The sequence below is a fragment of the Notolepis coatsorum genome, assembly GCF_963971535.1.
Source record: "Notolepis coatsorum genome assembly, chromosome: 8".
NCBI lineage: Eukaryota > Metazoa > Chordata > Actinopteri > Aulopiformes > Paralepididae > Notolepis > Notolepis coatsorum.
The window spans coordinates 26358329-26372188 of record NC_140172.1 but is presented as its reverse complement, the minus strand read 5'-3'; the positions used below and the strand labels follow the sequence as shown (position 1 = coordinate 26372188).

Here is a 13860-nt window from a genome sequence, read left to right as displayed (position 1 = left end):
ACCTCTAACCTCTCCCAGCCCTACTTATTAAACGCTGTCGCACATTCCTCTCCATGTGCATGGCTCGTGTTGCCAGTTTAATTTTGCTATGTGGCGGCTACACTCGAGAATGACTTTTCATACACGCTTAAAATAGAGATGGTTATGAATAAACAGTGGCAACAAAGTGGGTTATTTATTTGAACGTCAAATGTCTCAAATGTGACTTTAGCCTCCAATTCCAACCCGCCTAGGGAAAATCAGCTCCACTATGTTAACTCTCATGTTCATAAAGCTAACATTCATTGGATTTGATTGGGGGGGGGGCGGGGGGGGGGGGGGAATCTCCTTCAGTAAGGACAGTGGAGAGTGAGAGGTAACATAGGAGGGAGAGTGTAACATAGGAGAGAGAGGGTAACATGCAACAAAGTTGGCAAGACTGGCTTGAAACCCAGGATGCTACATGGACATGGTATGCGATTTAGCAAGTGCTTTATCAGTCCGATACATGTTATGTTAATCAGTTTGTCAGATTTTTACAATGGCAACAAAGGCTAAACATTTTAATTTTTTTTTTAATCTTTAGACTCTAATGTTTCATCAATGTCTTTATAGATTAAATATTTTACTTTGGGGTTTGTTCCCTTTTGAAAGGCTATTTTTCCTAATATGTCGCACTCTCTTGATGTCTTCCCGGCTGTCCTTGTAGTAGCAGCACATTTCTGCTGAGTCAGTCACACCACGCTGCCGGGCCTGTGGGCCTGCGCAGCCACCTGGTACTGGCATCGAACAAGAGGCTCTTTTTACCCACAGCAGTTAACGCTCTTTTGCCTTAACACAAACACAGGCCCTGTGAAGCCAAACTGCCTGCCCAGTGCAGTGGGTTAAGATTTCCATATTAAAAGCGGAATACCGCTTCAATTTAAGAATTCACAATATTCCTAGAGCCTTGGGACAGCCCAAGAACTCCTCCCCAACTCAAATCTGTGATGATATACCAATTGTATAACTTGGAGCTGCGTAGTTTTGATATTGAATGGGAGACTGACCTTAAAGGCCCGTACAAATGAACGTTATATTATCGTGGAGTGTCCTTTCCCACTACACGTATTAACAGGAGATGGTAGGGATGGATTGATATATTGTATTGTATTGCCGATATATCGGGCCAATATTGGTTGTTTTTAAAATATCGGTATCGGTTGATATTGAAATTGGAATATCTGCTTTACCATCTTTTGCAAGCTCTATCTTAATGCGTGTTTCATGCCGAGTGAAAATAGTGATACCAAATTAAACTAGTGCAGTCCATTTAGTCACACAGAGTTTGCAGATTTATAGAGAAAGGGGCTAAATAGGGAGGGGGGGGGGGGGGGGCGGGGTGGCCTGTGTCTTGATAGTGTAATTTCTCTGCTTTTTACTCGTACCCTATGAGGTAGGTAACTAGGTACTGATAGGCTGGATGCGGAGACATGTTGAATGTGACATTTGTACATGCCATCTTTACAAAAAAAATTGACAAAAAAGAGAAACGGGCTAAATAGTGCTCCCCATTTTTTTCTATAATTTGATGGGGAAAATTACTGCAATATTTGATATTTAAAGGAAAACTCCAACATTTTGGGAAATTAGCATATTTGCCATCTACCCTGGAGTTGGACAAGAAGATGCAAACCTTTTTTCTTCTCTGTGCATGCAGTAGGAGTAGGAAGACGCGCACCGTTAGCCTAGCTTAGCGTCAATCAGGTTCCTCCATTAGCCTAGTTCCCAACGTCTTCCTACTCCTACTGCATGCACAGAGAAGAAAAAGGTATGCATCTTTTTGTCTAACTCCAGGGTAGATGGCAAATAAGCTAATTTCCCAAAATGTTGGAGTTTTCCTTTAAAGTTTCGCAATATTTTGGCAAGCTACATTTATGCTCCCTCTGTCTGGCAAGAATCCAAAATATCTGACCAACAAGAGAAAGTTGTCATTCAAGTAGGCTACAAGTTCATTTTAAGTTATCATTCAAATGTTTTACGATTTGGTTATTTATTTACACTGTTTAAAAATTCTGTTCAGTTTGCCCGATGGGAACTCCCATGCACTTAAAAATGTTTTGTTAAAATGTTTTGTATTTTTCAAGTTATTGAATTAACCATTATGTTCATTTGAAGGCGGCTTTGTGTTTGTGTCACTGTACATCTTGATAGTAAAATGTCCCCTTTTCATGCAATTGAATATTGGCCCCATATATTGTCTATTGTCCTCATAAGTATCGGCTGAACCCTACTAGATGGACAGGCAGGAGGATTTAAAGTCTTGACGGTGTCTTTTAGCGGTCATTTATATTTATAAATACAGTCTGTATATATATATACACACACAGCAGATAAGACCCCAGATCTATTAACGTAACGGTGTGCATGCACAAAACAATTGTGCCTTCTAGAAGTTCAGACTGAACTTAGACTTAGTTGCAGAGGTGTTCCTCTTTCCAAGCACCTAGAAATGCATACATATCTTTTCATTCATAAAGTCTAGGATTTATAAAAAGGGGAACTTCACGTGAGACTGTGCCTACTTCCAGGATGATGCTGAACGGTATCCCTGCACAAGAGGCCTTTTTTAGAGGGCTGCTCTAGGGTGGGAATCACCAGAGGCCTCACGATACGATCACGATACTTAAGTCACGATAGTATTGTGATAAAAAATATATTGCGATATTAATATTTTGATATATTGCGATTTATTACCTTTTTTCAACTGCAAGTAAAACTGTCAACATGTTTTATCTAATAAAATAAAGTTTTCAGTCTGTTCATCTCACTTCAATAATTTTTATTGCAGCAAATGGGATTTTCTCAAGCAGACAGATTGTATTCTGTGTTGCATGTACCTGACAAACTGAACTGTTTGTATTACAGTCATATTCCAAGTTGCACGTGTGTGTGGACTACTGTACTATTACAGGTATTGAAATGAACAATGCAACTTCCTTATACAAAAAAAAGAAAAAAATATATATATTTATTTTTGCATAATAAAATATTGATACTTGGCGTCCTTGTGATGCAGTATCACCACGCAAATATTGCGATACTATACTGTGTCGATATTTTCGCCCACCACTGGTATCCCTGCACAAGAGGCCTTTTTCAGAGGGCTGCTCTATAGACATTTACATTTGATTTTACATTTAGTAAATTAGCTGACGTGTGTATCCAAAGAGACTTACAAGTTCTGTACAACAAGTCAGCAGGAAGGGTACATCTCTGGCAGCTAAGGGTAAGTGATATTGTTTGTCAAACGGTGTTGAACTTGAGTTCAAAGTAGTATAGACATATTGGCAATAGCGTAGTAGGTGGTAATATAGGCAGGCACAGTAGATTACTTAGCAAAGTGCATAAAGTAAAAGACCGTACGTACGTTTGTAATTCCCCCCCCCCCCCCCCCCCCCTCCCCCATTTTGTTTTAGACACTATGTGGGGCTCTGATTTTATGAGGCCATAACATTTTTGTGTGAGCACTTAACACCCACACAAGGCTTTACTTCTGGTTCAGAGACCTATAATATAAACCTAATTTGGGTGTAAGCTAGGGCTGAGCCCAAACGTTCGAACGTTCGAACCTTCGTTCGTTACGTTGGCAGTTGAATTCTAAATCAAAATTCGAATTTATTTTTTTATTTTATTTAATTCAAATTAAATTTTTTTTATAAAAAGAAATCCTATTAATTCTGTTTAAACCAATGGGGTTTTTCTTCACGGTTGCAGATAAAGATTAGGCTACACTAATATTATAGTATTAAAAGAAATATTCATTAAAGAAAGTTGATTTAATTGATTTAGTTGGGCTGGGGCTTCTCCCTGGGCTGGGGCTGGAAAGTTGATTTAATAAAAAAGAAAAGACTAATTTAATCATTAATCACTTTATTCAAATTGAGGATTTAGTTCGAGGATATAACAATTTGAAATTTCTTTTATTATTAAAAACGAAGGTTCGAACGTTCGTTCGAAAAACCCTGACGAAGTTCGAATCCCAAAAACAGGCTTCGGGGACACGGGACAGCCTTAGTGTAAGCTCACACAAACATTTCATGACCTCATAAGGTCAGAGTCCCATTCATTGTCTGTGGAGCAGCCCCAGAATGGACCTATCTCAAACCCTGCCCTCTTTTCTTGATCCTCCAATCACAACTGTCGCTTGCTTCTGTCCGAGGCAAGCGACAGTTGTGATTGGAGGATCAAGAAAAGAGGGCAGGGTTTGAGATAGGTCTTAGTGACGTCACCGATGGGAGGGTTCTCTCTCTATCTGAGAGTGGTGCGCGTTCACATTCACAAATACTGTACTGACTGAACCGTCCCAGGGAGGGTCCTCTCTCTCTCTCTCTTTGAGTGGTGCACGTTCACAAATACTGTACCGACTGAACCGTCCCGGGGAGGGTCCTCTCTCTCTCTCTCTCTCTGAGTGGTGCGCGTTCACAAATACTGTACCGACTGAACCGTCCCGGGGAGGGTCCTCTCTCTCTCTCTCTGAGAGTGGTGCACGTTCACAAATACTGTACCGACTGAACCGTCCCAGGGAGGGTCCTCTCTCTCTCTCTCTCTCTCTCTCTCTGAGAGTGGTGCACGTTCACAAATACTGTACCGACTGAACCGTCCCAGGGAGGGTCCTCTCTCTCTCTCTCTGAGAGTGGTGCACGTTCACAAATACTGTACCGACTGAACCGTCCCAGGGAGGGTCCTCTCTCTCTCTCTCTCTCTGAGTGGTGCGCGTTCACAAATACTGTACCGACTGAACCATCCCAGGGAGGGTCTCTCTCTCTCTCTCTCTCTCTCTCTCTCTCTCTGAGAGTGGTGCGCGTTCACAAATACTGTACCGACTGAACCATCCCAGGGAGGGTCCTCTCTCTCTCTCTCTCTCTCTCTCTCTCTCTCTCTCTGAGAGTGGTGCACGTTCACAAATACTGTACCGACTGAACCGTCCCAGGGAGGGTCTCTCTCTCTCTCTCTGAGAGTGGTGCACGTTCACAAATACTGTACCGACTGAACCGTCCCAGGGAGGGTCTCTCTCTCTCTCTCTCTGAGTGGTGCACGTTCACAAATACTGTACCGACTGAACCGTCCCAGGGAGGGTCCTCTCTCTCTCTCTCTCTCTCTCTCTCTCTCTCTCTCTCTCTGAGAGTGGTGCGTGTTCACAAATACTGTACCGACTGAACCGTCCCGGGGAGGGTCCTCTCTCTCTCTCTCTCTCTCTGGGAGTGGTGCACGTTCACAAATACTGTACCGACTGAACCGTCCCAGGGAGGGTCTCTCTCTCTCTCTCTCTCTCTCTGAGGGTGGTGCGCGTTCACAAATACTGTACCGACTGAACCGTCCCGGGCCGCAGCAATAACATTGTGTGAATTCTTCAAATGGGTGGCATTCCTTTCTAAAGATTTTTCCATTTTCATTATGGGTTACTGGTTCAAATAATGTTTTCTTTCTTACCTATATTTCAAGCTGGAAGTGCTATGTAGTGCTTTTTTATAAATTATTTTACAATGTTTTTTTTTCTTCATTTTACCGTTCTTGGTTATGGTACTCTAGCCTCTCCCATTCTATCACAAGACAATCCTCTATCCAAGACATAAATGTTACCTGGCTACAGTACTAAAAGTAATTCCCAAGGGGCGGTCCCCTCCCACATAGTCCCCCAGGCAAATCTGCCCGTCTATGTAGTGCTTGTTTATCGCAGGAATGTGTGTATTTTATTGCGTCTTCATCAGTTGCCTAAGCCACAGTATGCGTCTTTGTGTTTTAGGAATGACGGTCAGCGCAATGGCCGCCCTTATCCTGATGACGACGTCCATTCTGTCGGTGATGGGCTCCCTCTACCTGGGATACATCCTCTACTTCGTCCTGAAGGACCTGTGCATCATCTGCATCACCACATACGCGCTGAACTTCATTCTCTTTATCCTCAACTACAAGCGACTCGTCTACTTGAACGAGGCCTGGAAGCAGCAGCTCCAAGCCAAGGAGGACTAGAGGACGTAGAGAGACGCGCGGCAAGAAGAATATTAACAAAAAAGAAAAAGAAATGTGACCTCTGAACATTTGACTTGCCACCAGGAGACTTTGCTTCCAATGTTTATTCTGCTGTGTGTTTAAAAAAGAAAAGAAAACCAGAAGAAAATTAACTTAAAAAAAAAAAGACAAAAAAGTTGGGGCCATCTCATTGTTGATTGCAAACACGGAAGGATTTATTAGTGATTTCCCACCCCCCCCTTTTTAAATCTTTTTTTTTCTCATTTTTCTTTTAATTTAATTTTTCTTCAATATTCTCCTCACCTAAGGAATGGGCTGTGTGTGTATGTATGTGTGTGTGTGTGTGTGTGTGTGTGTGGGGGTCCATTCAACCCAAGCGAGCAGAGATAGATATCTTCAATGGAGGACCGCCCTCGTGAACAAAATGGATCGGGAAAATGGGAGGAAAAGCGGAACATAAAAAAAGGTGTTTTTACTTGAAATAGTTTAGGACGGTCCTATTCCTGCACAGTGGATCTGCACTAAAAACCTGGAGAAGAATGAGACATGCACAGTCGTTAGGTCATCGTGCGATGCAGTGACTCTGTGAGGCGGGCGAAAACTATTGCATCGTAAGGATTTTTTTTTTTTTTTTTTTTTGCCCTTTCCCTCTTTATGTTTACACTTTATATAGCACATTTGTTTTAGTTTTTTTGAAGAGGACCACTAAAACAAACTTGGGAGAATGTGAGGAATTGTTTGTAGATCAGATTATAGTTTATTTTTCTTTTCTTTTTTTCAATTCTGTAAATAACTGCTGGGCAATATTTCAGGCTAGATTGTGAGTTAGTGTTGACATAGACTTTTAAGTAAAAACAAAATAAAAAAAAATACCAACAAAACAGGGAATTAAATAAACAAATTTGGAACAAACAAACAAACAAAAAAAAGTGATTTAAGTCACCATCTTGGTGAATAAGTCTGATGTGTTTGCGGTTTAGTGTAGGACAAATTATTTCCTGCAAACCCAGGTCAGGCATGCTGTTCAGAGTTGTGTGGATTTCATTGTTGTAAGTGGTCACCGTCTCATCTGGTCAGAAGTCACAAAGGTCAAAAAAACAAAACATGAGATTCATAAAGATTCATAATGCCAAGACTACTCTCCATAACAGCACCCCCACCGTCTTGTATTTCTTTTTGTTTTGTGTGAAAAGCATTCCTGACCACCACACACTACAAGTGGGATCCATGAAGACTTATGTGCCTAAAGGAGTGTGAGGTGAATAACTTTAATTTTTTTTATTTCTTTAACATTTTATTTTTTTGGGAGGGATGTAATGTTGTGTAACACCTTTTCTTTTCTTTTTTTGTCGCCTATCATTGTTGTAGGTCCGAGGCTTTATTTTACTAAAATTGTAAACTAAAATGCCAGTATAGTGTTTCACCCTCTCCAATTGAGTCTAAAAACAAGGTGGCACAGGCTGCTAAACTGTGATTGGCTGCTGGAGGGTAGATCGCTTGGTGGGCGGAAGCATCTTGACGTCTTGCACATTTAACGCAAAGTGTTCCGGTTCCCTCCAAGCTCTCGAGTCTGGGCCCCTCAATGCCTACATCATTTTAGGTGGAGGTGTTCTCAAACTTAAATAACTTGCAGAATGTGAACAATAATCGATACACACATACACATTTATGTTTTGGATATAAATGAACAATATAAGTGTACAAGGTGTAAGATGCTTGTTTGATAAGAAAACCAAGATGAACTCTTAAGCCATATTGGTAGGTTGTGGTATCTGCTCGTGGAGATGTGTGGGTCTCTGCCGGGCCTCGTTACCAGTGGGTACCGTGGCTCCGGATCTCTATTTATTGAGGAAGATGTTTTTCTTTTCCCTTTTCTTTTCTTTTTTTTTAGTGTGGAGGCGTGTGTGATCTTGGATCCAAATCATGAGTGATACAGAACTGCAGACAGACGAGGGTATGAAAAGGAAGACCACGGCTCTCGTGGCCTTACCAGTACCTCGCAGTATTGTCTAATCATGTGTGGAAGAACCACAACCCGCTGGATCTCTGGTGTCCAACCCTGCGGTACCATAGAACTTAGAACCATCTTTTTCCATCCAAACTATACACTGATTTTTTTTTTGTACATGTTTGCAAAGTTTCTCACTTTTCAAAAATGCATGGTACAAATGATGTCCTGGCTTCAACCATATATATCTGCCATTGGGACAAATCTCACAGATACCATTTTAGATCGATACGTTTGGTGCAAGTTTAATATCAGTCGGTTAAACGGTTTCCACTTCCACCGCTGCTATAGTCTCCATGTCTTTTCATGTGCGTGTCATGGAATGCAAATCCTGTTAGAAGTTATTGTCGATGGCAGATGTTAAAACATAGAATTTTGGTGACGTACTTCCTGTGATAAACGTATCAAGTCATTCATGGTATATGAAAATGGAGAAACACGATAGTCACTGTATTTTCTTCCCCCGGTACATTCCCCACCTTACACCCCTTCCTGACAGAGCGACGCGAGCAAGCGAGAAAAAGTGATAAAAATGTATTAGTTTCAATCAGACTATCCTGACCTGCCGCGAGCGACAGCGAACTGAGCAGCGATGTCGTTCACCCCTCAAATATTCGCTCGCTGTGTCTCTAGTTGAGCGAATGACGTGGCCGAGTCCCGCCCCTAAACACTTTTTATTGGTTGAGAATCGCAGGCTGCTTTGCCCCTGTGCTTCCAGGTAACACACACACACTCGGACACATGCCGCGTCATATCAGGACAGTGTCGCGCGCGATTTCGTCTCCAGTTCGCTCGCTCGCTGCCTGTCAGGAACCGGTGTTGGTCGTCCGGTAAACCTATGCTCTTTGATAGACTGAGGTAAACAGTTGTGTTATCAGATCCTAGCTCTGCATCAGTCACTAAAATACTGTTAAAAACAGTATTATCCTGTTTGAACCAGAAGTCCAACTCACTTAATGAGATTACTAGGCCTGTCCCAGACTAAGGATTTGTATATTCGACTTTGATTGGCCAAAATTTGCCGATAGTCGACTACCTGTGCAAAAAAAAAATATATATATATAAATATTATTATTATAATTTTTTTTATCATTCCATTTGGGCTGTGGGAGGTGCTTAATGTCTGAAGGAGTCAACTGAAGGCTTCTTGTCCTCTGAAAAAGCATGCAATTGGTCCACTGATGGATACATCTTGACATTTGTCTAGTCTAGTGTGTTCATTAGACGGGTGCAATCCTCTTTCAGTGCCTCTGTGCCCGTTTTCTTAGGCAGTTAGCCTCGCTGGTATGAGCGCCATTAGCGTTAGCCGCGCTTCTAGGCCTCTTTGCTTTTGGAAAGAATGATAAATAAAGATTATACTTATTTTTATTAATTTGTTTGCATTAGACTAAGAGGTTGGCAGTCGACTACGGCTCCTTTCGGTCAATTATTCGACTAGTCGAGGTCAGCCCTAGAGATTACCAACTACACTGTTTTGTCATCCACATTTGGGGGGGAAAACCTGTGTGTACTCAATATTTGTGACAACTGTCCCTGGAGTTTACTATGGCAGGAAGTTTGTTAACAGTTTGTAAATTTTTGGCAACCATTTTGGGACCTTTGCGCAACTATTTAGAATATATGACGAGAGTTGGTAGCCTAACGTTGAGTCCACGCTGCCATAGCATTCATATATGTGAGCCTATAACAGTCTAATCCCAGTTACTGTAGAGAGGTGGGTGAGGAGGATGGCATGTTAAGTCAAAACCCCAAGAAGGTTTCAGTATGTTCTTTTATTTTATTTATTATTTTCTTTACTGGACAAGAAGTAACTTTTTTTTAGTTTTTGTCAAATGAAAGGTCAAATTTGATTAGCATACATACCGTTATGACTCCCAACCTGTTCCGAGCACCTGTACGATTGCATACCGGTATTCATAAATGTTGAAATTAGGCCCTGAGGTTTATAACTGCCATGTTTGTCGCATCACCAATGCCATCAAAAGTGCCTTCTGTTTGATCACTGGGCCCAGAGCCAAAGAAGAGCAACAGTAAGACGCCTTGTGAGATGAAGAAGGATGACTGTAATTGGCACTTCCTGCTTGCCTTCCTTTTAAAATGTCATCTGATCATTGGTAATCCCCAAAGATTTGTTATCCAATATCTGCAAAGATATCCATATAAAGATACCAGTCAAAATGCCCTGTTGAATAATTATTTTTCTCTCTCCCATTCTCCCTGATCTAAACTCCACTTCATTTATTTTTTCTAGCTAGGAAATGTTTGTTAGCTCATCATGTTTAATTAAACTACAAGATTGTAATGCCCCCCCCCCCCCCCCCACCACCACCACCACACACACATCCTTAACGATGCCCTTTAGCTGTATAGACTGTTAACATTCTGGGTTATTTTAGTATGAAAAAAATGGGGGGAGGAGGGCTAGAAATCCATGTGTCGGCGTAACATTTTTATTCAATTTGTTTGTGGAGGAAAACTGTTGAGGTTTGCTTCTGTATTTGCCAAATATAAGTTTAAAAATGCTGTATTTTCTTACATGGAAATGTGTTACATGAATGGTAGGAGGGTGCAGAAAAAACCAGTTAAATCCAGTTTTATCGGAAACTGTTACAAAAGTTGACACAACGTTGGAACAGTTTAAACTGTCATTGTCACGTGGAAATGGTCTACCATTAAAACATTCCCTCTGGAACCACCTCTGTCATTTTTAACCCTCAATATAGTAAATACGGTTTAAGGGAGTATGCTGTTTATGGTCTGAGGTGGGAAGTGGGAAACCTACTGTATCTCTGACCTCAAGCCACAAAGTTGGGAAAAACATAGATGCTCACGCTAAAACTTTGTGTCACACTTAGTTATATTGGTATGCTGATTGGTCTGAAAGCATACAAAGTTGAAAATCAAAAATGTGTTAAGATTCATACAATATTTGGCGGCTGGGTGGCGCAGCGGACTAAGCGCTTGTCACCAACGCTCAATTGGCAGATTCAGCGGGAGGGAAGCCGGTGGGGTGGTATTCTGGTCGTTGTAAACAGCTACTCCTACAGGTCGGTCAGGGCGCCTGCACAGCGAGGGAGGGAGATGGCGAGGATAGTGTGAGAGTCAATGAGAGTCCGCGCTGGCAGGTGAAAAGATGCTGCTGGCTGTCTCCTATGTCTCAGAGGAAGCATCTGATAGACTTCAGGGCTCCCTAGACCGACCAGTGGGGGGCACATGCGAGCAACGACCAGGGAGGGGGGAATTGACATAACGTCTAAATTGGGATGGGAGAAAAAAAAAAAAAAACAGGAGGAGAAAAAGTTATAAAAAAAAAGATTCATACAATATTTATAAATTCTATATTTTTTCCTCACCGTATTGCGATGTGGGTGGCCATGTTGAAATGGCGTCAAATTACACTTCGCTGCTGTCGGGACAAAACCTCATAACTCCATTTTTTTTTTTTTTTTTATTATTATATAAATCAACTCCGTAGATCATCCTCCATATGTGTGTGTGGGTTTTACAAAGTTTAAACAATGGGAAAGCATTAAACCGATCATCTGTCTAAACCTCCTAACTCTATTCACCCTCAAATCTGTGTTAGTTTTTTTCATCTGCTGAAAAGTTGGGTTTTTGGAGTTATGAGGTTTTGTCCCGACAGCAGCGACTTGAGGCTTGAACTGTGGGTTGAGAAATCTTACCCGAGTTTGCAAAGTAGGAAGTCGGAATTTCCCGACCTCTTGAGTTATAATCGAACACAGCATTGTTTCACAATTCACGTGGCCTACATACAGTACACTGACTGTTATCTGTTAACCCTTTCACTGCCACACGACAGAAGGTTAACCCTTTACTATCACAACTTCTGTCACGTGGCAGTGAAAGGGTTAACCTTCCGTGTGTTGTCGCAGTGAAAGGGTTAACCATTTGGTAGTGCGGCAGTGAAAGGGTTAACCTCGTTCCCAGTTGTATCTCCGTGAGATAAAGCCTGGTAAAGAACTACGGCCGAAAGTGTCTATGGGGTAGAATCTCCGGTGTATGTACTTCCCCTGGAAGCTGCCTCCGAACGGATCAAACGTTTCCCGAATCCGAGTCGGCAAACAAGCTAGAACGTCCCGGTCATGTAGTAAATTCTTCAGGCAAAGCCGTTGCAGTGGCTTAAACGAGGAAATATTGTGCACTTCACACGTTTCTATAATTGTTTTGTCGAAACCGGAAAGCCTGTAGCCTGTACTTCATGTACTTCCGTTTAGACACTTTAGGAGGCATATCTTTACCAGCCTAGGTATCTGTTAACGTGAGCAACTATCTCCCAATGCTAGAAATAAAATATTCTTGTCTGATGTCGGATGGATGTACCGCCTTGAGCTGCACAATGGAGTCAGACTAGGATGAGAAAAATCTTATAGTTTCCTACCAGTCTGTTCAAGTAAACGTTATATTACTAAAACTAGAAAATGTACCCTGATCCCTGCGGAAAATGGCGTGGCTGCTGGCAGAAACATCTTTTCCATCTAGCTCTAATTACATCAGTGTGACATCATAAAATACAATCAAGCTCATCACAGACGGGGACTAATTGCGGTGTTCCACTCAAAGTCAGAGGTCCGAAGCTCCCAGTTGAGGGAGATGGGAATTATAACCTCAGTGCCAAATGTTTAACCCAGAAATACAGAGGGAGAAACCATAGATATGTAAAATGTGTAGTTTCTCTTGTACTCCCACAAGAAGGGTTGCACAGAACACCTCAAGTTTTCTCCTTAATGATGACACGTAAGGCTTAATTTCTTCTTAGCTGAGGAACTCACGTGTGTTACACACAATCCCTCTGATTTCCTTTAGTTTAAGAAAAACATTAAGGCATTTACTGCAGTGAGAGATTTTACAGCGGAAAAAACGAGTTACTCTGTGCGCATGGGATAGCATCACCTATGTCGTCTCACAAAGTTGGCCTAACTGTATACAGTAAAAGAAAATTAAAAATGGCAGAAGAAAGTAAAGCAAGAAAACCTAATTGGTCACAGGAGGAAAATATAAGATTGGAGGAATACAATAAAAGAAAGCACATGCTGAAAAGTACATTTGACTATAAACTCTGCCATGTTGCCGGTACTATCGAGTCAGAGGTACCTCAACAAGTTGTTTCCCTTACTTTGGTTGCTATGGTATTTTGTGTAACGGTTTAACAACTAACTTTAATGGACTCAAGATAAAGACCAAGATAAGGAGAAAACCTTTTAATGCTTAAGTGAACATTTTAAGGAAACCTTAATTAAGGAGAAGACTTAAAGGTGGTATATATAAAATTTCTATGCAGAATAATCATTACAAAAAAAACTGCTTTTAGAAAGGTGCGGAATAAAAGTATTGCTTTTCCCCCAAAGAAATGATTGATTAATGAATTTATAATTTAAAACATTTTGGCAGGTCCAAAATGAATGTTTTGTGGTCCACTTTTTCTCCTCCTTTTTCAATTTTTCTCCCATCCCAATTTAGCCGTGCCAATTCTCCCCTCCCCTGTCTTGAACGTTGCTTGCATGTGCCCCCCACTGGCCGGTTGTAGGGAGGATAGAAGCCCATCACATGTCCCCTCCGGTACACGAGGAGGCAGCCTGTCACATCTTTTCACCTGCCAGCGCGGACTCTCATTTGGCGAGGAGTAACACGTGGGAGGCTCACACTGCCCCCGCCATTTTCCTGTCTCTGCTGTGCAGGCGCCCCAACCGACCTGTAGGAGTCGCTGTTTACAACGTCCAGATTACCACCCATCGACTTCCCACCCGCTAACTCTGCCAATTGAGTTCGTATGACGGCCGGCCCAAGCTGGAGGCAACGCCGACAGCCGGATTCGATACCGGTGTCTCTTGCGTTGGTGACGA

At 41.9% G+C, this 13860-nt stretch overlaps 1 protein-coding gene across 1 annotated transcript in view; it reads left to right on the top strand.

Annotated features, from left to right (window-relative positions):
- The window catches only part of vkorc1l1 (vitamin K epoxide reductase complex, subunit 1-like 1), a gene marked incomplete at its 5' end in the record, with an annotated part of 34232 nt that extends 23647 nt beyond the window's left edge, over nucleotides 1-10585 (top strand). Inside the window, one exon of the mRNA XM_084320217.1 lies at nucleotides 5765-10585. Within this exon, the coding sequence (XP_084176343.1) occupies nucleotides 5765-5991 (227 nt within the window). The 3' untranslated portion in view covers nucleotides 5992-10585. The remainder of the gene's footprint in view (nucleotides 1-5764) is intronic.
- Between the last annotated feature and the right edge of the window lie 3275 nt (nucleotides 10586-13860).